The following is a 26,448-nucleotide window of genomic DNA, read 5'->3' on the forward strand; positions in this document are numbered from 1 at the left end:
CATGAAGGGCTGTTGAATTTTATCAAAGGCCTTTTCTGCATCTATTGAGATAATCATGTGGGTTTTGTCTTTGCTTCTGTTTATAGGCTGGATTATGTTTATTAATTTGCGTATGTTGAACCAGCCTTGCATCCCAGGGATGAAGCCCACTTGATCATGGTGGGTAAGCTTTTTGATGTGCTGCTGGATTTGGTTTGCCAGTATTTTATTGAGGATTTTTGCATCGATGTTCATCAGGGATATTGGTCTAAAATTCTTTTTTTGTTTTGTCTCTGCCAGGCTTTGGTATCAGGATGATGTTGGTCTCATAAAATGAGTTAGGGAGGATTCCCTCTTTTTCTATTGATTGGAATAGTTTCAGAAGGAATGGTACCAGCTCTTCCTTGTACCTCTGGTAGAATTCGGCTGTGAATCATTCTGGTCCTGGACTTTTTTTGGTTGGTAGGCTATTAATTGTTGCCTCAATTTCAGAGCCTACTATTGGTCTATTCAGGGATTCAATTTCTTCCTGGTTTAGTCTTGGGAGAGTGTAAGTGTCCAGGAAATTATCCATTTCTTCTAGGTTTTCTAGTTTATTTGCATAGAGATGTTTACAGTATTCTCTGATGGTAGTTTGTATTTCTCTGGGGTCAGTGGTGATATCCCCTTTATGATTTTTCATTGCGTCTATTTGATCTCTCTTTTCTTTTTTATTAGTCTTGCTAGTGGCCTATCAATTTTGTTGATCTTTTCAAAAAACCAGAACATCTTTATTCTTAATATCTGGAATCTATTTGTAAAACTATAAACATAATTTGTTTACCACTATTAATGTTCAAAATCTAATAACAATAACAATGTTCCAAAAGTGAAAAATGTCATTTAAAAAAAAACTTTGGTTAATATATTCCTATACCAAATACCCAAACACTCCTACTCCCATTTCTTAATATCCTGCCTTCCCAATCTCACCCTTCTCCCTTATCACAGACACTTTTAAGTTTCTTGCCTACTCTTCCGAAATTGCTTTATGCAAATACAAACAAATATTCTGCCCTTTCTTTCCCAACAGGTAGCAAACCACTCAGCAACTACTTTTCTTCACTTAGCAATGTATTGTGGAGATCTTTCTGTATCAATGCACAATTTCTTATTCTTTTCTTACAGCTATCTAACACAGATATGGATGTACCATATCTTGCTTGACCAGTCCCTATTGATGGGCCCTTTAGTTTTCCCCCCAATCTTTTGCTATTATGTTAACACTACAGCGAGTAACCTTGTATGTCTGGTATGTATGCAAGCATATGTAGCATACACACACACACACACACACAATAAAATCCCAAAAGTTAAATACATTTGTGATTCCAATATATTAATATATTGCCAAATTGTCCTCCAATGGAGTTGTACGAATATGGACTCCCACTAGCAATGTACAAGAAGGTGTGTTTCCCCACAATCTAGCAAATAAGAGATAATGTCAGGTTTTTTCATTTTTTAACAATCTAGTAGATGGAAATAATATCTCCTTTTAATTTACATGTCTCTTATTTTGATTAATATTTAGCATCTTTTCGAATGTTTCAGAGCTGTATGAATTTTATTTTCTCTGGACTATCTTTGTTGATTTTTCTGTTTGTGTGTGTGTGTGTGTGTGTCTGTGTGTGTGTGTGTGTGTGTCCTTATCAACTTCTGGAAGCTCTTTATATGTTAGAGACACTGGCCCTTTGGTTGTGATATGGGTTGCAAATATTTTTTCTACTTGATCATGGTCACTTGACTTTGTTCTTAGTGGCTTTAGTCATGCACAATACTTATTTGTATGCAGTGATATATATCAGTCTTTTATGGTTCACAGATTTTGAATCTTGATATTTTTAAGTCTAAAGCAAAAATTATAAAGATGTTTGCCTATGTTTTCTTCTAGAACTTTTCTGGCTTTTTGTTTTAAATTCTTGATCCATTTGGAGTTTATATTAGTATATGAAGTAAAGTATGAATTCATCTTTTAAAAAGTTAATTGCCACCAAGCTACCCTATATATTTATGAACATTTCTGTTTTTCTCTACTTATTTGCAAGGCCAGTTTCATGATAAACTAAATTTTAATTTATGTTTCTGTGTATTTCCAGATCCTACATTCCATAACTTTGGTCTAATTACATGCCAATACAACTCTTTTTATTACTTATATATATATACTAATTACATGCCAATACAACTCTTTTTATTATTTTTATATATATACTATATATTTAAATATATATAAATAATATATTATACATAAATAATATAAGTATATAACATATAAATATGAAATAATAAAATAAAAATGTATACTTATTTACATAATATATAGATATATAATATATTTTTTACATCTATATATTATAGTTATATAATTATATATTATATGTATTTATATATCTATAAATAATATATGTTATTTATAGATAGCCTGTCTTGTTTTTCAGGTTTTAATTTTCCACCTGTTCTTGCTCATTTAGTTTTTATGTTTAGATTTAAATAATCTCTTTTAAAATTGATATATAAAATAATTTCAGAATTGACAACTTTGTGATGATGATTCTTCCTTCAAAGTACATAACATTCCTTGATTCACTTATGCTTCTGTGTCCTTCAATATTAATTTAACTTTTGCTTTAGATAGGTTTATTGCAGATATTTTACCTTTTTGTTGTTATTGGAAATTGGGTGTTTTCTTTCATTATACGTTATATTAAAGATACTGAATTCTGCATATTAATTTTTATAGTTTTCTTATAATACTAATATAAGTACTTATATTCATTCTGAATTCTTTTACTGTTTACAGTAGCTTTTCATTTGATTCTCATGAGTTCTCCAGATATATAGTCCTATCTTCTTCCATTTAATCCCTCTAATTTCTTTCTCTTATCTAACTGTATTGGTCAATTAATATGACATTGTACTTGTAATATGCAAGTGGCTGTTTTGTTCCTGAATTTAATAGAATGCCTATAATCTCTCCCAATTAACATGATGTTCTTGGTGGATATATATACATATATATATGTAAATATAAATATAATATTAAAGCACTATTTATAGGTTACTGTTTTGTTGAGGACCTTTAAAAAAACAACATGTATTGAGCTTTACAAATGCCTTTTTGATGTATTAGAAGACAAATATATAATTTATCTGCATAGATACATAGAAATGATGAATTACATTAACTCTCCAAATGCTGATACATCCTTGTATTTCTGGAATTCTGTCTTTGCATCCTCATTAATAAGTAAGATTAGTCTGAGTTTTTTTCTTTTTTTTCTATCTTTAACAAGTTTTATAATTACTATTTCTCACACTTAAAAAATAGCTTAGGGTTGGACACAGTAACTCATGCCTATAGTCTTAGCTTCTCAAGAGACTGAGGTTAGAGGATCACTTGAGCTCAGGAGTTTAAGGTTGCAGTGAGCTATGATCACACCACTGCACTCCAACCTGGGTGACAGAGCAAGACCCTGTCTCAAAAAACAATGACTTGGGAATTTTTGTTATTTTTCTATGAATCTAGAACAATGCAAATAGTCTAAAATATGCCTATTCTTCAAAAGTTTGGTAGAAGTTTTAGAAAATTGATTTTTTTAATACCAGAATAATAGGCTGCTCCTCTATGGGCATATAGCTTATTATTTTGTCTTAGTTATAATTTATTCCATGGTAATAAGCTCTACTAAAATGAATCTATTGAGCTTAAAAAATGATTAGCAGTGCTTAATAGGTTTACTCTTAGATTACATTGTTTATTGTGGACAGTTTCTAAAATATAAGTTTGATACGTAAATGAATGCAAGGACCTTGGATAAGGGAAAAAATGAAATTGTAATGGGGCAATCATTATCTATTAATTTAATGATCCTTGACAGATATTTACACATATATAGGACATTTATGTATCAATTACAGTGCCAGATAAGCCACTGACTTACTGCACAGATTTAGGCAAGTGGTTTTCCCTCTCTGGGATTCTACAAAGAAGACAGCAATGGATTCCTAAACAAAGCCTATCATGGGAGCAAGGGATAAGAGTAGAGAAAAGGCGTTGACCTTGGTCCTGAATTATTGTGTTTGTGCTGCTACATGATTGTCCTAAACCCAAAACATGGGAAGAAATGCATAATCCATCTCCATTTTAAATGTTTTGTTTTCCATCTTGACCTAGATTTATATTCTTTTCTCATATTTACAACCACCACTCCTCTGGAAAATCTGGCAAGGGTAGGCAGTTTTTTGGCTGCTCTCTGGTGCAGTGTATGACTAGTTTGACTAGATAAAAGTTTTCCAATCTAGATTAGCATAAAATCATGAGGGTAGTTTGAGAAAAGTGCACATTGCAAGCCACTCTTCCCAGGTATTCCAACTTGTTATGAGTGGAGGAGGAACCCAGATATGTGTCCTTTTAAAAATGACCAGAAACACTGATGATCAGCCAGAGTTGGGAACTACAAGAACAAATAATCTTTAAGGGAAATAATGTTCCTGGATTCTATGTGTGGTACTCCCTTAGCCAGTGGGGTCAGTGAGGGTTCATTTCTAAACCACTTATCACCAAGAGGATTGTAACATCATCACGTCTTATCTATGGGTTTGCAGAGCACTTTCAGGACTTTACAAAACAAATAAAACAGTTTAATCTCCCTTTATCCTGACATAGAAACTGGCTGGTGTTGAGAAGACAAACCATAATTACCTGAAAATAAAAGTTGCTGGAGTTCCTTTTTATGTTGAAGGCCTTTCTTGGAGTACACCGGTCTGCTAAGGGGAGGCCCACTAGATAGACTCAGCTGACATTCAAAATCTTCAGACAACTGTAGAAGATCTTAAGAAAGAAAATTCACATTATTCTGACATGTTAATCTCTTCATACTGAAAGAGGCCTTATCAGTAGGTGGAATGTGTGACTTTCTAAATAGTGTGACTTGAGAGATAATATCAAAATAACTCTCCACTCACTGTCTAGATAAGTGCCTTTATTGCATATCAAGGTTGCCAAAACCCACCCTGAAAAGCCATTATTTGGAAGTTTAAATGTATTGCTCCATTCAGTGTAATTCTTCGTTCTCTGTATCAGGACAGCATTTTGTTTGCACACCTCTTATGATACCTAGCACATTCTTTTAGTACTGCTGTCTGTGCATGTATCTTATTTTACATCCCCTCTCCAACCGTTACCACCTCTCCTGAACCCAACTCTCATCCCTGTTAAATATCATCTCATCACTGATTTGCAATCACCGTTACTCACACTTAAAAAATAGCTTAGAGCTTGGGCACAGTAGCTCATGCCTGTAGTCTCAGCTACTCAAGAGACTGAAGTGAGAGGACCACTTGAGCCCAGGAGTTCAAGGCTGCAGTGGACTATGATCGTGCCACTGCACTCCAGCCTGGGCGACATTCTGACACCTATGCTTATTCCTGATGTTAAAATGAGACACTGTGTGAAATCAAAGGACGTTATAGAGTGCATTAACTTTTTCATGTGCTTTGGAGATTGGAATCGGCTTTATAACATCTCCTTTCCAAGTACACATCCACTTTACTCAGAAGACTGTGTCCCAGTTTTTATGTTCTCTCTGTATTTCTACAGGCTTAGGGTGTTCTCAGGTGTTCCAGAGACACTGAGATAGCCCAGCAGCCTGCCAAATTATAGCATGATGGGGTATATACAGAAATATGTTTGGGAAGCAGTAGTGATGCAAGGCAAGAAATATTTCAAACTGTTAGGAGCAGAGGGGTAGAGCAGATTATAGCTGCTGGCATAGAGCATAATGGATACATGGTGATGAGTGGAAGAAAAGGCAAAATATCAACAGGATAAACAGAGACACAGAACAATATGAAAGGGTGCTGAGGACAAACCTTGAATACACCTCTATCCCCATGACCCTCCTCACCCTGAAATACATTCTTTTAGTTTTGAGACAGGGTCTCACTCTCACCCATGCTGGGGTGCACTGGTGTAATCATGGCTCACTGCAGCCTCAAACTCTGGGGCTCAAGTGATCCTCCCACCTCGGCCTCCCAAAGTGCTGGAATTATAAGCGTCAGTCACCACGCTTGGCTCTGAGCTGCTTTCAAATTTTCCTGAGCTACAAAATCAACAATGTCCTCAAGGATCAAGAGATAAACTACATCTTAATTTAGGCAGGGTACTATTATGAGGTGATAGCAAACTTCAATCTAAAGGGATTTTTTTTTTTTAGACAGAGTCTTCCTCTATCACCTAGAGTGCAGTGCAGTGGCACAATTTCGGCTCACTGCAACCTCCTCCTCCCAGGTTCAAGCAATTCTCCTGCTTCAGCCTCCCAAGTAGCTGGGACCACAGGCACACACCACCACGTTTGACTAATTTTTCTATTTTCAGTAGAGATAGGCTTTCGCCATGTTGGTCTTGAACTCCTGCTCAGGTGATCTACTCACCTCGACCTCCCAAAATGCTGGGATTAGAGGCATGAGCCACCGAGCCCAGCCCAAAGGACTTTTAATACTTCAAACAAGCAACCCCAGAAAGCAGTACTATGCTGGTGATGGTTTGATAAACAGATCTAGTTGAGAAGAGATCCCTCGTTCATAGCCAACTGCCAGTTTCGGTGTTATAAATCTTCCCACCACAGACAATTTCAAGCTCCTGATGGATTATCACTAAATACAGCGTTGGAAAGCAATGCACAATAGCACTCCATTTTATAGTATTACTACCACAAAGATACAATAGATGTAAATAATCTCTCAAGCAAAGATAATGGTAAAATGTAGCAAATAATTAGGAAGTGGTGAGTTTGAATTTATTACATTTGTTTCTGATACAATTTATTTAGGTGCAAGAATATAAAACCTAATTTTTAGTAATAACTGTGTTTAACAACTACCTCAAAAATTCCTGAAAATTTAATAATTGATTCTAAAGCCAGTAAGAGCCATTCCAGTACACCACTGCAAGGGTGGCCATTCTCAAATAATTTTCTGTTCAGTTACGAATGTAGAAAATCACCACTTATAGACATGTGAGTTAGGTTTCTAATCACCCAACAAAATTTTCTCATGTATGAAAAGTAGGATACTTGGGGATTCAAAATAAAGTGTTTGGTGGATGTAAGATATTCAAAGTCATAGGCAGCAAAGGAAAATTTAATATGGGAGGTCCCAAGGATGTAGAAAGGACAGGAAGGGAGGAGCTTTCTCCCTCTTACCTGGATCTGTGTCTGTCATCATGCCTACCCATTTCTCAGTTGTCAGGCTGCAGACGTACTTGTCCTCCACTATCCATGAATTGGGAGCTTCAGAGAACACTGCACAGCAAAATGGCTCTACTCTGATCATACAAGCATAACCATGTAGCTCTCCCTTAGCTAACACATCCACAATTTTGAGTGTGAAGGTTATCTGGCACTGGGCTTTGCAAAAATGAACACAAGGTAGTTTGTGTATTGTTTTTACTATTTCACTTCTCAAAGAGTCAGGGTCAACATTTTTTTTTGCACATCCCAGAACTTTCTTACTCTTATCATCCACTCCAATAAAAAGATAGCCTCCATCAGTGTTTGCAAATGCAGGGACGTATTCTGGAATTATCTTTTTTACATATTCTTGGATGTGTTTTGTAGAGAACTGTTTAAACTCTACTGATTGAGACTCAGGAAAAGGTAGGATTTCACCATATTCGAGATAGTCTTTTTGGAAAATTGGGTCAGCAGGATCTGAGTTACGGAGCTCTTGGTGTATACCCTTGTGAACTTTGTGAAAAGGTCCTTCTTCCAAGATTTTTGCATTTTTCTTTTTCTTCAGGAAACAAAATGCCTCTCTTGAGTTCATGAGAAGTATAGATGTCTGAGATCTACGGCGTAATGAAGAACGGAGGCTGCAAAGGCGGGGCTTGACAGAGCCATCTTCAGATAAAAGGCCACTGCTCCAAGATTTAACAAAAATGTAAAAACACCTTCCTTGTTGCTTGGTCTCAAAGAAAGCCTGCAAATCTGAAGACTGAATAAGGTCTCTCAAAGACATTTCTAAATCCAGCCCCATGTCCACGAGATGCTCATCCTTCTTGGCCATCCGAATCACTCCTCCTCCTGAGTTTAATAAAGCACATGCAGCCCGTAAAACTCTCTCCTTCTCTTGGTCTCTCTGAACTTTCTGCAGATTGTTTCTGTTTTCTTCTCCAAGGGTCACTTCTCCTACATTGATGACCAGGTCTGGGTAAGATGGTTCCACCACCAGGGAGCACTGATTTGCCTCCATGTTGAACTCACAGCTGAAACTATTAGAAGACATGAATTGTTACATGCATGCAATTCATTTATTAATATATTATTTTCTGTCTAATATGTGCTGAGAGAAGGCAATAAACTAGCAAGCAAAACAGGAGCAATCCCTTCTCTTTAGGAGGAGAATGGTTGGCAAGGAAGGGTGCTAATGAAATTAGCATTTAACATCATGTATTATATGAGTTATGAGAAAAAAATACACTAAAGGGGTATCTAAACGAATCTGGAGACGATGGTTCAACAAGACTTCCAAGGCAAAGGTGACATTTAATCAAGACCTGAAGGATGCCTTTGAATTGGCTGGGTGAAGTTATCAGCATTGAAGAATGGAAGCGGTGGATCACATGAAGGGCATGTGTACAATGGAATGAGACTATCTCAGTTTAGATTGTTGATGTTCCAGTGAACATTGACTTTAGGGGATGAGTAAAAGAAGACAACATTGAAAAGGAGACTGTAGAAAGGACTGACTGTGAAAAACCAGAGGTAGGAGAAAAACCAAGGGTATATGGTATTAAGGAAGCCCAAACAAAATCACCTGCGCAGAGGTCTCAGATCTATGATATAATGAAAAACGGAGGCTGCAAAGGTGGGGCGTGACAGAGCCAAGGTGTCTAATACTGCTGACAGGTACAGCTAGGTGATGACTCGAACGTGTTATTAGGTTTAGTAAAATTAAGGTTATTGGTGACTTTGAAAAATGCTGTTCAGACACCTGGGCAGTGGGCACCAGGAGGCAATAAATCACAGGCTAAGGTCTTAGAGACTAGAGTTAATGGAGATGGCTTGAATTCCACTTGTCATTAAATGTATTGTAACATTAACCTAGATATTTAATCTTTCTAACTCTGTTTTCTTACCTATAAAACATGGTGCATCCACCTTAATATGCCTGTTATTATGAGGATTAATTGAGAATAATTCTCAAAAAGGATTTAACACTATGCTTTGGTTCACAGGTGTTTAGTAAAGGAATCTATATTAACTGTCCATTTCACAATGAGTCAAAGAATGAATGGGAGGTTAGGAAATAGTATCACCACATATATACAACTTGTTCACTATATGAAGCTATAAAGGAGAGAGGTAAAAAGAAATGTAGCTGGAGGAAAAGAAGAAGCTAAAGAATTTTATTAAGATGGGAAAGGTCTAAACATATTTAGATGGGAAGAAGCTAGTAGGGAAGTGAAAATTTAAAGAGATAGAAGGAAGTTAGGATGATTGAGACAATGAAGGCCCTGAAAAGAGAGGTAAGGAAGGAAGGTGATCCAGGATGCAGAAGAAGGTCAGGAGGAGGAGAAACGGAGATAACTGGCATGGGCGAAAGGTAGGCGTATCGCTTTGGTGGGAGGAAGCTGAAAGAGTCCCCTTCTGATAGCTTCACTTTTCTCTTTGAGGTAGAAAATAAAGTCACTCCCTGAGACAGAGGCACTTGGTATAAAAACAAGACAAAAACATTTTGTGTGTGTGAGATGGGGTCTCACTCTGTCATCCAGGCTGGAGTGCAGTCACAGCTTACTGCAGCCTCAAACTCTGGGGCTCAAGCAATGCTCTCACCTCAGCCTCCCGAGTAGCTGGGACTACAGGCGCACAGCAACTATACCCAGCTAATTCTTAAAAAAAATTTTTTTTTTGTAGAGATGGGGGTCTCCCCATGTTGCCCAGGTGGGTCTCAAACTCCGGCTCAAGCAATACCCCTGCCTTGGCCTCCCAAAGTGCTAGGGATTAGGCGTGAGCCACAATGCCCAGCTGACAAAAACATTTTAATAACAGAACAGAGACAGTTTGAAACAGACATTATAAAGAACAAGATAGATATTTGACATGGGAAACAAACAACTTACAATGAAGGATTAATACAGCAGACAAAATAAGTAAATCATATCTTCAAGCATAAATATAGATAAACTCACAAAGCATGATAAATTTTAAAAGCAGGTTTGCAGAAGATAACACACAATAGAATAGCATTTAGATTAAAATATTTTAAAAACCATAATAAATATGTTTATGTTTCGTAAAAGGAGAAAAACATCGTGAATAAAGATGCACTTTTTTTTTAACAGAGGTTACAAATAAGTATGGAAAAGAATGAGATTAGAGAATTAAGAAACCTTTAGCTGTACATACAATGCTATAAGTTCAGAAGAAAAAGCACCTGTACTAAATACATCTCAGAGGTGAGTGGGACATAAATTTTTGTTGTTTTCTTCTCTTTGCATTTCTGGAATTCTGAGTTATTACGACATTTTTTAAAAGTCATCCTCTTTCGAATTAAAACGGTAGTCGGGGGAAGGGTAGGATTTTATCACGGAAGTAACTGAAATCTGGACTACGCATTCTAAGACAAATAGGTCAGGGAGTGAGGGTGGCAGGGATCTCATTGACAGGAACAAAGTAAAAAGGTGAATGGATTGTAGGTCTCAATAAGGGAAATAAAAAAGAAGGAGAGTGAACTTTGAAATAAAAATTACGAATAATCAAGATTAAGAATTGTTCAAAAAGATCAATATAATCAACAAATAACTGATATCATTATTTGAAAATTATTATTTAAAATGAAATTGTAAAAAACCAGTACAATCAACAAATACTTCACATCATTATTTGAAAATTATTTTTTTAATAAATATTTTAAATACAATCAACAAATACCTTGCATCATTATTGGAAAATTATTAAAATAAAATAAAACTTAAAGCAATCAGTATATTTATAACCTATTTTGAAGTCATCAAGGATATATACAATATGTAGAAGCAGACTATCACAGCCTTATTTTCCCTTCCTACAAAAATCCATCCTACACTAAAGGCTTGAAATTACAAGTCTGAGTGGGTGCTAGTAACTCTGAACAGATAAGGTGGATGTTGATGCAGGTGACAGAAGGAATGAGATGACTGAGGTATGAAGACATTTAGAAGAAATTTGTTAGATAAAAGTGAAGGCTGGGCCAGGTTCGGTGGCTCACGCCTATAATCCCAGCACTTTGGGAGGCTGAGGCAGGCAGATCACTTGAGCCTAGGAGTTTGAGACCAGTCTGGGCATCATGGTGAAATCCCATCTCCTCAAAAAATACAAAAATTAGCCAGGTGTGCTGGTGCTCACCTGTGGTCCCAGCTACTCAGGAGGCTGAGGTGGTAGAATCTCCTGAGCCCTCGAGATGAGATTGTGGTGAACCAAGATCGTGCCACTGTACTCCAGCCTGGGAGTCAAAGTAAGAATCTGTCTCAAAAAACAAAAAAAAAAAAAGGAAGGCTGGTGGCACATCCACATTCTTACCATCTTGCCTACTTTAGACCCTTGCCTACAAATTTATATTTCTCAAAATTCCATTCTGCATTCCAAGACCATTGAAACATTTTTATCAAGTTATTTGTAAAATACTCCTTTTGATATATAGGGATTTCATAGTTAAATACTTTCTCTGCCCCATAAACTTTATTGTCAAAGCCAATAGATGCTGATTTTCACTGGCAACTGTATTTAAACAGCAACTCCACCATCTGCTTAGATTCTTTTGCAGGCAAAAAAGGCTTAGAGAGCTCTATCCCTAGCTGTTTCCTTAGGATTAAAGGAATTATAATCAGCATCACTTGCACATTCTTTGTAAGGTAGAGATATTGTCCCATACAAATTTGAAATCCTAAATAAAATTAAACTAAGTTAATAAGAAATTAAGAATTAAGAAAAGAAACTCAGGACACTTACCAAAGCACTTCAGAAACAAAAGCACCTGATTCTAGTCGGTTTACAGGATAACTTTCTCAAACCTTTCAGTGCAGCCAGTGTTCCCACCAACACAGTGAATTAGCACCACATGCTCTCTTTCCACCAAAAGCAGTCCTGAAGGCTCTGTATACAGAAACCTATGTAGACAGAGGTAGCAGAGTTCAAGGATTAAGACTCAGATTTCCTAGGTTCAAATCCCAGTTCCACCATTTATTAGCTGTACGGTTTCCATTTATTAGCCGTATGATTTCCATTTATTAGCTGTCCCCATTTCTCCCCATGCCCCAGGGGTCCTGTAGGACCCCTGATGGAACAGTGAGTCTGACATGAACACGCGGGGACAACCACCCCCAAGCAGGGGGCTGAGTGGGTAGCATCTGTGCATTTCTCCCCTGCCAGGAAGGCTTACCTAATTTGCTCAGCAAACTCCCTAAAAGGTGAGGAATTAGCCTGGGAAAACTTTGCAATGTCAAATTGTCTAGTGGTGCCCAATTTTCTGTATGCTTCTGGATGGTTCTTATTTTTTGTTTTACTTCCCCTTTCCTTCCATCCTCCCACCCATCTCCCCTAGATCACAGGGGATTGGCTAGCCTCAGATAGAAACTGAACAGAAAGGGAAATGGGAGGGCAGAACAAGGTGGTGTAATAGAAGACTCCACCTACCATCCCCCTTCTCCTACAGTGACCACGTGGTGCAGAGAAATCTGTGTGCTTGGAAAGGGAGGGCACAGCGATTTTAAGACTTTGCATTGAACTCAGTGCTGCCCTGTTACAGTGAAAAGCAAAACCAGGCTGAATCCATCTTATACCTGCCCATGAAGGCAGAATTTGGACCAGCCCTAGTGAGATAGAAATTGTCCATCCAGCAATTGAAACCTGAGTTCCAGCAAGCCTCGCCACTGTAGCTGAAGTGCTATGGTGCTCTAAATAAACTTGAAAGGCATTCTAGGCCATAAGGACTGAAACTCCTAGGCAAGTCCTAGTGCTGAGCTGAGCTCAGAGCCAGTAGGCTTGGAGGGCACACAACCTACTGAGATACCAGCTGCAGCAACTAAGAGAGTGCTTGCACCACACCCCTCCCAACCCCAGATAGTGCAGCTCTCAGCTCCAAAAAGATCACTTCCTTCCACTTGAGGAGAGAAGAGAGAAGACTAAATAGGACTTCTGTCTTGCATCTTGGATGTCAGCTCAGGCACAGTAGGATAGGACACTGGTCAGGGTCATGAGACACCCATTCCAGACCCTATCTCCTGTACACTTCTAGACACACTCTGAGCCAGAAGGGAAACTGCTGCCTTAAAGGGAAGGACCCAGTCCTGGCAGGATCTATCACCTGCTGACTAAAGAGCCCTTGGTCCCTGGGTAATCAGCAATGATACCCAGGTAATATGCCGTGGGTCTTGGGTGAGAATCTGCTGGCTTCAGGTGAGACTCAGCAAAATCCCAGCTGTGGCACATACAGGCAGAGACACCTTTGCTTGAGAAAAGCAGAGGGAAAAGTAAAGGGGACTTTGTCTTGCACCGTATATACCAGCTTAGCCACAGGGGTAGAGCACCAAGTAGGCTCTTGGACAGCATTTCTGGACCTGCCCTGGGTCAGAGGGTAGTCCACTGTCCTGAAGAGTGAGTCCCAGACCTGGTAGCATTCACCACAAGCTGACTAAAGAGCCCTTGGGCTTTAAGTGAATATCAGCAATAGCTAACAGTACTCCCTGTGGACCCATGGTCATGATGGCCACAGGGTAATCTCCTCTGCCTGTGGAAAAAGGAGGGAAGAGTGGGAAGAACTGTGTCTCACGATTTGAGGGCCATCTCAGCCACAGTAGAATGGAACACCAGGTAGATTTCTAAGGTTTTCTTACTCTAGTCCCTGACTCCTGGATAGCATCCATGAACTCACCTAGGTCCTGAGGGAACTTGCCACTCTGAAGAAAAGAACACAGCTTGGCTGGCTTCACTACCTGTTTGTTGTTTGAAAAGACAAACAAAATTGACAAACCTTTACCCAGGTTACCTGAGAAAATAAGGTGAATACCCAAATAAACGAAATCAGAGATGAAAAAGGAGACAATACAACTGATACTGCAGAAATTCAAAGGATCATTAGTGGCTACTATGAGCAACTGTATGCCAATAAATGGTAAAATCTAGAGAAAATAAATTCTTAGACACATACAACCTACCAAGATTGAACCATAAAGAAATCCAAAACCTGAACAAACCAATAAGAAGTAATGAGAATAAAGCCATAATAAAAAGTCTCCCAGCAAAGAAAAGCCTGGGACCCGATGGCTTCACCACTGAATTGTACCAAACATTTAAAGAAGAACTAATACCAACCTTATCAAACTATTCAAAAAATAGAGAAGGAGGGAAGACTTCCAAACTCATTCTATGAGGCCAGTATTACTGATACCAAAACCAAAGACATATCAAAGAAAAAAACACTACAGCAAAATACTAGCAAACTGAATTCAACAATACATTTAAAAGATCATTTATCATGACTAAGTGCTATTTATTCCAGGGATGCAAGGATGGTTCAACATATGCAAATCAGTCAATGTGAAACATCATATCAACAGAATGAAGGACAAAAGCCATATGATTTCAACTGATGCTGAAAAAGCACTTAATAAAACTCATTACCCCTTCATGGAAAATCCCTCAAAAAACTGGGTATAGAAGGAACATACCACAACATAATAAAATCCACATACGACAGACCTACAGCTAGTAGCATACTGAATGGGGAAACACTGAAAGCCTTTCTTCTAAGATCTGGAACACTATAAGGATCCTCACTTTCACCATTGTTATTCAACATAGAAATCCTAGCTAGAGCACTTAGACAAGAGAAAGAAATACAGGGCATCTAAATTGGAAAGGAAGAAGTCAAATTATCCCTGTTTGCAAATGATATGATCTTATATTTGGAAGAAACCTAAAGACTACACCAGATAACTATTAGAACTGATAAATTCAGTAAAGTTGCAGGATACAAAATCAACATGCAAAAATCAATAGCATCTCTATATGCCAACAGTGAACAATCTGAAAAAGAAATTAAAAAAGTAATCCCACTTACAATAGCCACAAATAAAATTAAATACCTAGGAATTAACCAAATAAATTAAAGATTTCTACAATAAAAACTGTGAAATCATGATGAAAGAAATTGAAGAGCCAAAATACGGAAAGATAGTCCATGTTCATGGACTGGAAGAATCAATATTGTTAAAATATCCATGCTTCTCAAAGCAATCTACAGATTCACTGCAATCTCTATTAAAATACCAATGACATTCTTCACAGAAACAGAAAAAAAATCCTAAAATTTATATAGAACCACAAAAGAACTATAATAGCAAAAGCTATCCTAAGCAAAAAGAACAAAACTGGAGGAATCACATTACCTGACTTCAAATTATACTACAGAACTGTAGTAACCAAAATGGCATGATACTGACATAAAAACAGACACACAGACCAATGGAACAGAATAGAGAACCCAGACACAAATACACACACCTACAGTGAACTCATTTTTCACAAAGGTGCCAAGAACATACACTGGGGAAAAGACATTCTCTTCAATAAATGGCACTGGGAAAACTGGGTATCTATCTGCAGAAGAATGAAACTAGACTCCTAACTCTTGTCACATACAAAAATCAAATCAAAATGGGTTAAAGACTTAAATCTAAGACCTCACACTGTGAAACTACTACAAGTAAACATTGGGGAAGATCTCCAGGACATTGATCTGGGCAAAAATTCATTAAGCAATACCCCATAAGCATAGGCAACCAAAACAAAAATGGACAAAAATGGACAAATGGGATCACATCAAGTTAAAAAGCTTCTGCACAGCAAAGAACACAATCAACAAAGTGAAAAGACAACCCACAAAATGGGAGGAAATATTTGCAAACTACACATCCAACAAGGGAGTAATAACCAGAATATAACAGGAGCTCCAACAACTCTATAGGAAAAAATGCAATAATCCTGTTGAAAAATGGGCAAAAGATTTGAATAGACATTTCTCAAAAGAAGACAAATGTCAAACAGGCACGTGAAAAGGTGCTCAACATCACTGATCATCAGAAAAATGCAAATCCAAACTACAATGAGGTATCATCTCATCCAAGTTAAAATGGTTTTTATCCAAAAGACAGGCAATAACAAATGTTGGCAAGGATGTGAAGAAAAGGGAACACTCATACAGTGTTGGTGGGAGTGTAAATTAGTACAACTATTATGGATAACAGTTTGGAGGTTCCTCAGAAAACTAAAAATAGAGTTACCACAAAATTCAGCAATTCTACTCATAAGTATTGACCCAAAAGAAAGGAAATCATATATCCAAGAGACATCTGCACTCCTATGTTTCTTGCAGCACTGTTTACAATAGCTAAGATTTGGAAGCACCCTAAGCATCCATCACCAGATGAATGGATCAAGAAAATGATGTGCATGGCGGAGCAAGATGGCCGAATAGGAACAGCTCCAGTCTCCAACTCCCAGCGTGAGCGACACAGAAGACCGGTGATTTCTGCATTTTCAACTGAGGTACTGGGTTCATCTCACTGGGGAGTGCCGGACGATCGGTGCTGGTCAGCTGCTGCAGCCCCACCAGCGAGAGCTGAAGCAGGGCGAGGCATTGCCTCACCTGGGAAGCGCAAGGGGGAAGGGAATCCCTTTTCCTAGCCAGGGGAACTGAGCCACACAACACCTGGAAAATCGGGTAACTCCCACCCCAATACTGCGCTTTAAGCAAACAGGCACACCAGGAGATCATATCCCACACCTGGCCGGGAGGGTCCCACACCCACAGAGCCTCCCTCATTGCTAGCACAGCAGTCTGTGATCTACTGGCAAGGCAGCAGTGAGGCTGGGGGAGGGGCGCCCGCCATTGCTGAGGCTTAAGTAGGTAAACAAAGCGGCTGGGAAGCTCGAACTGGGTGGAGCTCACAGCAGCTCAAGGAAACCTGCCTGTCTCTGTAGACTCCACCTCTAGGGACAGGGCAATAACAAACACAGCCGAAACCTCTGCAGACGCAAACGACTCTGTCTGACAGCTTTGAAGAGAGCAGTGGATCTCCCAACATGGAGGTTGAGATCTGAGAAGGGACAGACTCCCTGCTCAAGTGGGTCCCTGACCCCTGAGTAGCCTAACTGGGAGACATCCCCCACTAGGGGCAGTCTGACACCCCACACCTCACAGGGTGGAGTAGACCCCTGAGTATCCTAACTGGGAGACATCCCCCACTAGGGGCAGTCTGACACCCCACACCTCACAGGGTGGAGTACACCCCTGAGAGGAAGCTTCCAAAGCAAGAATCAGACAGGTACACTCGCTGTTCAGAAATATTCTATCTTCTGCAGCCTCTGCTGCTGATACCCAGGCAAACAGGGTCTGGAGTGGACCTCAAGCAATCTCCAACAGACCTACAGCTGAGGGTCCTGACTGTTAGAAGGAAAACTATCAAACAGGAAGGACACCTACACCAAAACCCCATCAGTACATCACCATCATCAAAGACCAGAGGCAGATAAAACCACAAAGATGGGGAAAAAGCAGGGCAGAAAAGCTGGAAATTCAAAAAATAAGAGCGCATCTCCCCCGGCAAAGGAGCGCAGCTCATCGCCAGCAACGGATCAAAGCTGGACGGAGAATGACTTTGACGAGATGAGAGAAGAAGGCTTCAGTCCATCAAATTTCTCAGAGCTAAAGGAGGAATTACGTACCCAGCGCAAAGAAACTAAAAATCTTGAAAAAAAAGTGGAAGAATTGATGGCTAGAGTAATTAATGCAGAGAAGGTCCTAAACGAAATGAAAGAGATGAAAACCATGACACGAGAAATACGTGACAAATGCACAAGCTTCAGTAACCGACTCGATCAACTGGAAGAAAGAGTATCTGCGATTGAGGATCAAATGAATGAAATGAAGCGAGAAGAGAAACCAAAAGAAAAAAGAAGAAAAAGAAATGAACAAAGCCTGCAAGAAGTATGGGATTATGTAAAAAGACCAAATCTACGTCTGATTGGGGTGCCTGAAAGTGAGGGGGAAAATGGAACCAAGTTGGAAAACACTCTTCAGGATATCATCCAGGAGAACTTCCCCAACCTAGTAGGGCAGGCCAACATTCAAATCCAGGAAATACAGAGAACGCCACAAAGATACTCCTCGAGAAGAGCAACTCCAAGACACATAATTGCCAGATTCACCGAAGTTGAAATGAAGGAAAAAATCTTAAGGGCAGCCAGAGAGAAAGGTCGGGTTACCCACAAAGGGAAGCCCATCAGACTAACAGCAGATCTCTCGGCAGAAACTCTCCAAGCCAGAAGAGAGTGGGGGCCAATATTCAACATTCTTAAAGAAAAGAATTTTCAACCCAGAATTTCATATCCAGCCAAACTAAGTTTCATAAGTGAAGGAGAAATAAAATCCTTTACAGATAAGCAAATGCTTAGAGATTTTGTCACCACTAGGCCTGCCTTACAAGAGACCCTGAAGGAAGCACTAAACATGGAAAGGAACAACCGGTACCAGCCATTGCAAAAACATGCCAAAATGTAAAGACCATCGAGGCTAGGAAGAAACTGCATCAACTAACGAGCAAAATAACCAGTTAATATCATAATGGCAGGATCAAGTTCACACATAACAATCTTAACCTTAAATGTAAATGGACTAAATGCTCCAATTAAAAGACACAGACTGGCAAACTGGATAAAGAGTCAAGACCCATCAGTCTGCTGTATTCAGGAGACCCATCTCACACGCAGAGACATACATAGGCTCAAAATAAAGGGATGGAGGAAGATTTACCAAGCAAATGGAGAACAAAAAAAAGCGGGGGTTGCAATACTAGTCTCTGATAAAACAGACTTTAAACCATCAAAGATCAAAAGAGACAAAGAAGGCCATTACATAATGGTAAAGGGATCAATTCAACAGGAAGAGCTAACTATCCTAAATATATATGCACCCAATACAGGAGCACCCAGATTCATCAAGCAAGTCCTTAGAGACTTACAAAGAGACTTAGACTCCCATACAATAATAATGGGAGACTTCAACACTCCACTGTCAACATTAGACAGATCAACGAGACAGAAAGTTAACAAGGATATCCAGGAATTGAACTCATCTCTGCAGCAAGCAGACCTAATAGACATCTATAGAACTCTCCACCCCAAATCAACAGAATATACATTCTTCTCAGCACCACATCGTACTTACTCCAAAATCGACCACGTAATTGGAAGTAAAGCACTCCTCAGCAAATGTACAAGAACAGAAATTATAACAAACTGTCTCTCAGACCACAGTGCAATCAAACTAGAACTCAGGACTAAGAAACTCAATCAAAACCGCTCAACTACATGGAAACTGAACAACCTGCTCCTGAATGACTACTGGGTACATAACGAAATGAAGGCAGAAATAAAGATGTTCTTTGAAACCAATGAGAACAAAGATACAACATACCAGAATCTCTGGGACACATTTAAAGCAGTGTGTAGAGGGAAATTTATAGCACTAAATGCCCACAAGAGAAAGCAGGAAAGATCTAAAATTGACACTCTAACATTGCAATTAAAAGAACTAGAGAAGCAAGAGCAAACACATTCAAAAGCTAGCAGAAGGCTAGAAATAACTAAGATCAGAGCAGAACTGAAGGAGATAGAGACACAAAAAACTCTCCAAAAAATCAATGAATCCAGGAGTTGGTTTTTTGAAAAGATCAACAAAATTGACAGACCACTAGCAAGACTAATAAAGAAGAAAAGAGAGAAGAATCAAATCGATGCAATTAAAAATGATAAAGGGGATATCACCACCGACCCCACAGAAATACAAACTACCATCAGAGAATACTATAAACACCTCTACGCAAATAAACTGGAAAATCTAGAAGAAATGGATAATTTCCTGGACACTTACACTCTTCCAAGACTAAACCAGGAAGAAGTTGAATCTCTGAATAGACCAATAGCAGGCTCTGAAATTGAGGCAATAATTAATAGCCTACCAACCAAAAAAAGTCCAGGACCAGATGGATTCACAGCTGAATTCTACCAGAGGTACAAGGAGGAGTTGGTACCATTCCTTCTGAAACTATTCCAATCAATAGAAAAAGAGGGAATCCTCCCTAACTCATTTTATGAGGCCAACATCATCCTGATACCAAAGCCTGGCAGAGACACAACAAAAAAAGAGAATTTTAGACCAATATCCCTGATGAACATCAATGCAAAAATCCTCAATAAAATACTGGCAAACCGGATTCAGCAACACATCAAAAAGCTTATCCACCATGATCAAGTGGGCTTCATCCCTGGGATGCAAGGCTGGTTCAACATTCGCAAAGCAATAAACATAATCCAGCATATAAACAGAACCAAAGACAAGAACCACATGATTATCTCAATAGATGCAGAAAAGGCTTTTGACAAAATTCAACAGCCCTTCATGCTAAAAACACTCAATAAATTCGGTATTGATGGAACGTACCTCAAAATAATAAGAGCTATTTATGACAAACCCACAGCCAATATCATACTGAATGGGCAAAAACTGGAAAAATTCCCTTTGAAAACTGGCACAAGACAGGGATGCCCTCTCTCACCACTCCTATTCAACATAGTGTTGGAAGTTCTGGCTAGGGCAATTAGGCAAGAGAAAGAAATCAAGGGTATTCAGTTAGGAAAAGAAGAAGTCAAACTGTCCCTGTTTGCAGATGACATGATTGTATATTTAGAAAACCCCATTGTCTCAGCCCAAAATCTCCTTAAGCTGATAAGCAACTTCAGCAAAGTCTCAGGATACAAAATTAATGTGCAAAAATCACAAGCATTCTTATACACCAGTAACAGACAAACAGAGAGCCAAATCAGGAATGAACTTCCATTCACAATTGCTTCAAAGAGAATCAAATACCTCGGAATCCAACTTACAAGGGATGTAAAGGACCTCTTCAAGGAGAACTACAAACCACTGCTCAGTGAAATAAAAGAGGACACAAACAAATGGAAGAACATACCATGCTCATGGATAGGAAGAATCAATATCGTGAAAATGGCCATACTGCTCAAGGTAATTTATAGATTCAATGCCATCCCCATCAAGCTACCAATGAGTTTCTTCACAGAATTGGAAAAAACTGCTTTAAAGTTCATATGGAACCAAAAAAGAGCCCGCATCTCCAAGACAATCCTAAGTCAAAAGAACAAAGCTGGAGGCATCACACTACCTGACTTCAAACTATACTACAAGACTACAGTAACCAAAACAGCATGGTACTGGTACCAAAACAGGGATATAGACCAATGGAACAGAACAGAGTCCTCAGAAATAATACCACACATCTACAGCCATCCGATCTTTGACAAACCTGACAAAAACAAGAAGAAATGGGGAAAGGATTCCCTATTTAATAAGTGGTGCTGGGAAAATTGGCTAGCCATAAGTAGAAAGCTGAAACTGGATCCTTTCCTTACTCCTTATACGAAAATTAATTCAAGATGGATTAGAGACTTAAATGTTAGACCTAATACCATAAAAATCCTAGAGGAAAACCTAGGTAATACCATACAGGACATAGGCATGGGCAAAGACTTCATGTCTAAAACACCAAAAGCAACGGCAGCAAAAGCCAAAATTGACAAATGGGATCTCATTAAATTAAAGAGCTTCTGCACAGCAAAAGAAACTACCATCAGAGTGAACAGGCAACCTACAGAATGGGAGAAAATTTTTGCAATCTACTCATCTGACAAAGGGCTAATATCCAGAACCTACAAAGAACTGAAACAAATTTACAAGAAAAAAACAAACAACCCCATCAAAAAGTGGGCAAAGGATATGAACAGACATTTCTCAAAAGAAGACATTCATACAGCCAACAGACACATGAAAAAATGCTCATCATCACTGGCCATCAGAGAAATGCAAATCAAAACCACAATGAGATACCATCTCACACCAGTTAGAATGGCGATCATTAAAAAGTCAGGAAACAACAGGTGCTGGAGAGGATGTGAAGAAATAGGAACACTTTTACACTGTTGGTGGGATTGTAAACTAGTTCAACCATTATGGAAAACAGTATGGCGATTCCTCAAGGATCTAGAACTAGCTGTACCATATGACCCAGCCATCCCATTACTGGGTATATACCCAAAGGATTATAAATCATGCTGCTATAAAGACACATGCACACGTATGTTTATTGCAGCACTATTCACAATAGCAAAGACTTGGAATCAACCCAAATGTCCATCAGTGACAGATTGGATTAAGAAAATGTGGCACATATACACCATGGAATACTATGCAGCCATCAAAAAGGATGAATTTGCGTCCTTTGTAGGGACATGGATGCAGCTGGAAACCACCATTCTTAGCAAACTATCACAAGAACAGAAAACCAAACACCGCATGTTCTCACTCATAGGTGGGAACTGAACAATGAGATCACTTGGACTCAGGAAGGGGAACATCACACACAGGGGCCTGTCATGGGGAGGGGGGAGGGGGAGGGATTGCATTGGGAGTTATACCTGATGTAAATGATGAGTTGATGGGTGCAGCACACCAACATGGCACAAGTATACATATGTAACAAACCTGCACGTTATGCACATGTACCCTACAACTTAAAGTATAATAGTAATAAATAAATTTTAAAAAAAATATTAAACCTAAAAAAAAAAAAAAAGAAAAAGAAAATGATGTGCATATACATAGTGGAGTACTATTCAGCCATAGAAAAGAATGAGATCCAATCATTTGCAACTACACGAATGGAACCGGAAATCATTAGGTTAAATGAAATAAGCCCGGCACAGAAAGACAAACATCGCATGTTCTCACTTATTTGTGGCATCTAAAAATCAAAACAATTTTATTCTAAGAGCAGAAGGATGACTACCTGAGGAAGGGTGGTAGAAGGGAAGGGATGAGGTGGGGAGCGTTAATGGGTACAAAAAAATTAGAAAGAATGGCCGAGCGTGGTGGCTCACGCCTGTAATCCCAGCACTTTGGGAGGCCAAGGCAGGCGGATCACGAGATCAGGAGATCGAGACCATCCTGGCTAACACGGTAAAACCCCGTCTCTACTAAAAAACACAAAAAATTAGCCGGGCGTGGTGGTGTGCGCCTGTAGTCCCAGCTACTCGGGAGGCTGAGGCAGGAGAATGGCCTGAACCCGGGAGACTGAGCTTGCAGTGTGCCAAGATCGCACCACTGCACTCCAGCCTGGACGACAGAGCTAGACTCTGTCTCGAAAAAAAAAAAAAAAGAAAGAAAGAATGAATAAGACCTACTGTTTGATAGCACAACAGTTATTACAGTCAATAATAACTTGATCGTATGTTTTAAAATAACTTAAAGAGTGTAACTGCATCGTTTGCAACTCAAAGGATAAATGCTTGAGGGGATGGATACCCCATTCTCCATGGTGTGCTTATTTCACATTGCATGTCTGTATCAAAACACCTCATGTACCCCATAAATATATACATCAACTATGTACCTACAAAAATAAAATAAGATAAAAAACTAAAGAGCATAATTGGATTGTTGGTAACACAAAGGACAGATGCTTGAGGTGATGGATACCCCCATTTACCCTGATGTGATTATTAAACATGACATGCCTGTATTAAAATATCTCATGTAACCCATAAACATATACATCTACTATGTACCCACAGAAATTAAAAATTAATTTAAAAAAAAAAGAAAAGAAAGAAAAGTGGGCTGCGACAGACGTGCCCTCTTGGAAAACTAAAACATAGAGCTCTTTGTCCTTCTTGGATAGCACGTGTATTCTACAGATCTTGTCCACAGGGAGACATTTTTCTCATTTCTCCCCTCTCTAGATTATAAACCTCCCCGCAGGGTAATGGCAATTCTAATTCTGCTGTAAGTTTCTATATTAAGGGACATAGTTTAGAGCGGTTGGTCGGTCACACGAAACCTGTAGAACTAGTTTCTCAAGTCTACAATACCAAGAACTCTGAAGCCTGAAACCTGCAGCCCTGGGAGCCACCAAGGTGCACTTGACCCTGTGACCTCCCAGGCTTCGGTTCCTGCTCCGCGCCCCCCAGAAACCGCTGCTCGCTGGCCAGGGGCTCTTCCAACTTCTAGCGGGAGCAGGTGCACAGGTCAGGCCCGCCCCGCCCCCAATGCCTTCCGCAGCCATTATCCACCCGCGCACCGCCTCCCAGTCCTCCATAGCCCGCTTTTCAGGCAACCTGCTGAGCAAACTAGCTGGGCCCCCAGGCAGGGGAGAAAAGCACAGATACCCCCACTCCACTCCACCCCCAGACCCTCCGCACCCCTCCAGCCCCTCCCCACACCCCCAACACCCCACACCCTGGCTGGAGTGAGGTGGGGCGGGTGCTGCTCTCTTCTCGAACCTGGCATTCGAGTTACAGCCCAACGGGGATTCAGCTGGACTAGACCCTGAAGCACGGGTAGAAACGGAACTCCGGAGTCCCAGGCTAGGGGCCGGGACCCTCTCTTACCTCTCAAGCTCCAGCGCGTCCGAAGCCCCCTTCGCGTTTCTCTGGAAGCGCCCAGGTCGGGTCCTTATATACTAGCGGGTTGGCGCCATCCTGTGCACTTCCCACGCAGAGGATGCACGCGCCAATGGGCGGGTCTACTAAGCCCGCGAACTCTGCAGCGTTTAATTTTCTGGAAGCTCCCAACTTCCTGACTGTTGCCACGTGTCTTAGTTTCGGGGAATTTGGGGATTTTTTTTCCTCCCCCTTCTTGCCACCCTTCCTCCGTCTCCTCGCTCCCTCCATCCAACCCTCCCTCCCTATCATCTGTCTATTGATCTATCTGGATTACACTAAAACAAAGAATAAAGATTATGAAGAAAGAGAAGAGCTTCCCAGGCCCACGCAGCCGTCTGCTCCTGCGCTTCCAACGGGGTGGGCCGGTTCCTTCCTCGCACCCTCTTCTCTCCCGGTGCCTGCGGTCCCACCTTCCAGGTACCCCTCGGAGAGTCCACCTGAGCTCTCGCTAGAGCTTTCCCATTCCAACCCGCTCGAATTGCCCAGACCCCAAGCTGAGCTTCTCTCCCCAACGCCCCAGAAAGTGGGTCTTGGAGACCGGGGCAAGAATTTGGGCCTCCGCTTCTGTTTCGGGCCTCCGCTTCCGTTCCCTTGCCAAATGGGGCAGGTGTGCAGATTGGTCCACTCTTGGTTCCTGGCTGGGTTTATGGAGTCTGCGGCCAGGGCAGGCTCCGCAGACCCCGAGCCAGAGTAGGATTTAACGGCGGCCGGTGCGCTGTGTTTGGTCAACCCCGGTAACTGTCACACTGCTCGTGATACGAAAGAAACCAGCCAGCGTTCTGCTTTTCTGCCCTACTGCAGTCTTTAGCACCCGCCCGAGTATTTAGCACCTGTCCGAGTATTTGGATTTTGTAATCCTCCTCTCTTTGGTCAACTCCCCATCCTTGGCCGAGAGCTCGCCCTTGGCCGGGCTCCGTGCTGCCAGCCTTGCGGGACCCTCGCGGATGTCCCGGGCGGCTCTGTCTGAGGCCCAGTTCTCACTGATGCTGAGTGGCCCAAAGGTGCGAGCAGCGGTTAATGCTGGGCTGATTAATACAGGCTCCAGTGGAGGCGAAAGTAAGTAAGTAAAACGAATTGCAGTATATATACACAATGTGTATATGGATACACGTACGTATATATTACACATATATGTATGTAACGCACGTTTGTTACAATGAGGTCATAATGTTCATGCTGTTTCATAACCCACTTTCTTTCAATGACCACCTTTTCATTTCAGTAAATCTTCGTATTCTCTCATTCCAGCTTCTCCATTTTTCTTTAACATGTTGTTTACAGATAGTTTGTGCAAACCTGTACCGAATCCGGAACTATGCATCTACAACGTGCTAAAAGATTGTCAACCTAGGATCCTATAACAACCTATAACAACCACAAAAAAAAAGAGACCTACCTAAATGGAGGCAAAGTAATGACTTCAGACAAAAAAAAGGAGTTCTGAAAATCTGAGGGAATTTGTCACCAGCCGATCTTTCTTATGAAAAAATATTAAAGGAAGTGTTTTAGGTGGAAGGAAAATGATACCTGAATGAAACTCAGACCTACAAAAAACAGTGAAGAGCCCAGAAGATAGTAAATATGTAGATAAATATAAAAAATCCTTTTGCACTTAAAATTATTCTTTTTTCAATACGACAAAATGTATTTTCATCGGATATTAATTATGAACCCAAAATGCATGTAAACTAAATACAATACCTCAAATCATTCTGCACAAATTACAGATCACATTTATTTAATAACAAAATGTCTAGTTTAATAAAACGTTTTTAGAAACTCATAATTTTCAAAAACAAAGAATAAAAATATTAAA

The 26,448-nt window shown here is 40.0% G+C and overlaps 1 protein-coding gene across 4 annotated transcripts in view; it reads right to left on the bottom strand.

Annotated features, from left to right (window-relative positions):
• The window catches only part of LOC105485140 (schlafen family member 11), a 32,585-nt gene extending 7,864 nt beyond the window's left edge, over positions 1-24,721 (bottom strand). The window contains exons 1-4 of one of the 4 annotated variants that reach the window (XM_011747347.3): positions 24,579-24,721; positions 12,009-12,166; positions 7,224-8,290; positions 4,724-4,852 (exon numbers count right to left, since the gene is read on the bottom strand). In XM_011747347.3, the coding sequence (XP_011745649.2) occupies positions 4,724-4,852; positions 7,224-8,271 (1,177 nt within the window). In that variant the 5' untranslated portion in view covers positions 8,272-8,290; positions 12,009-12,166; positions 24,579-24,721. Of the gene's footprint in view, positions 1-4,723; positions 4,853-7,223; positions 8,291-12,008; positions 12,167-12,438; positions 13,132-13,929; positions 15,005-24,470 lie in introns of those variants that run through there. The other 3 variants (XM_011747344.3, XM_024793907.2, XM_011747346.3) reach the window with 3 other exon arrangements.
• Positions 24,722-26,448: the final 1,727 nt, after the last annotated feature.

Source organism: Macaca nemestrina, chromosome 17 (genome assembly GCF_043159975.1).
Source record: "Macaca nemestrina isolate mMacNem1 chromosome 17, mMacNem.hap1, whole genome shotgun sequence".
NCBI lineage: Eukaryota > Metazoa > Chordata > Mammalia > Primates > Cercopithecidae > Macaca > Macaca nemestrina.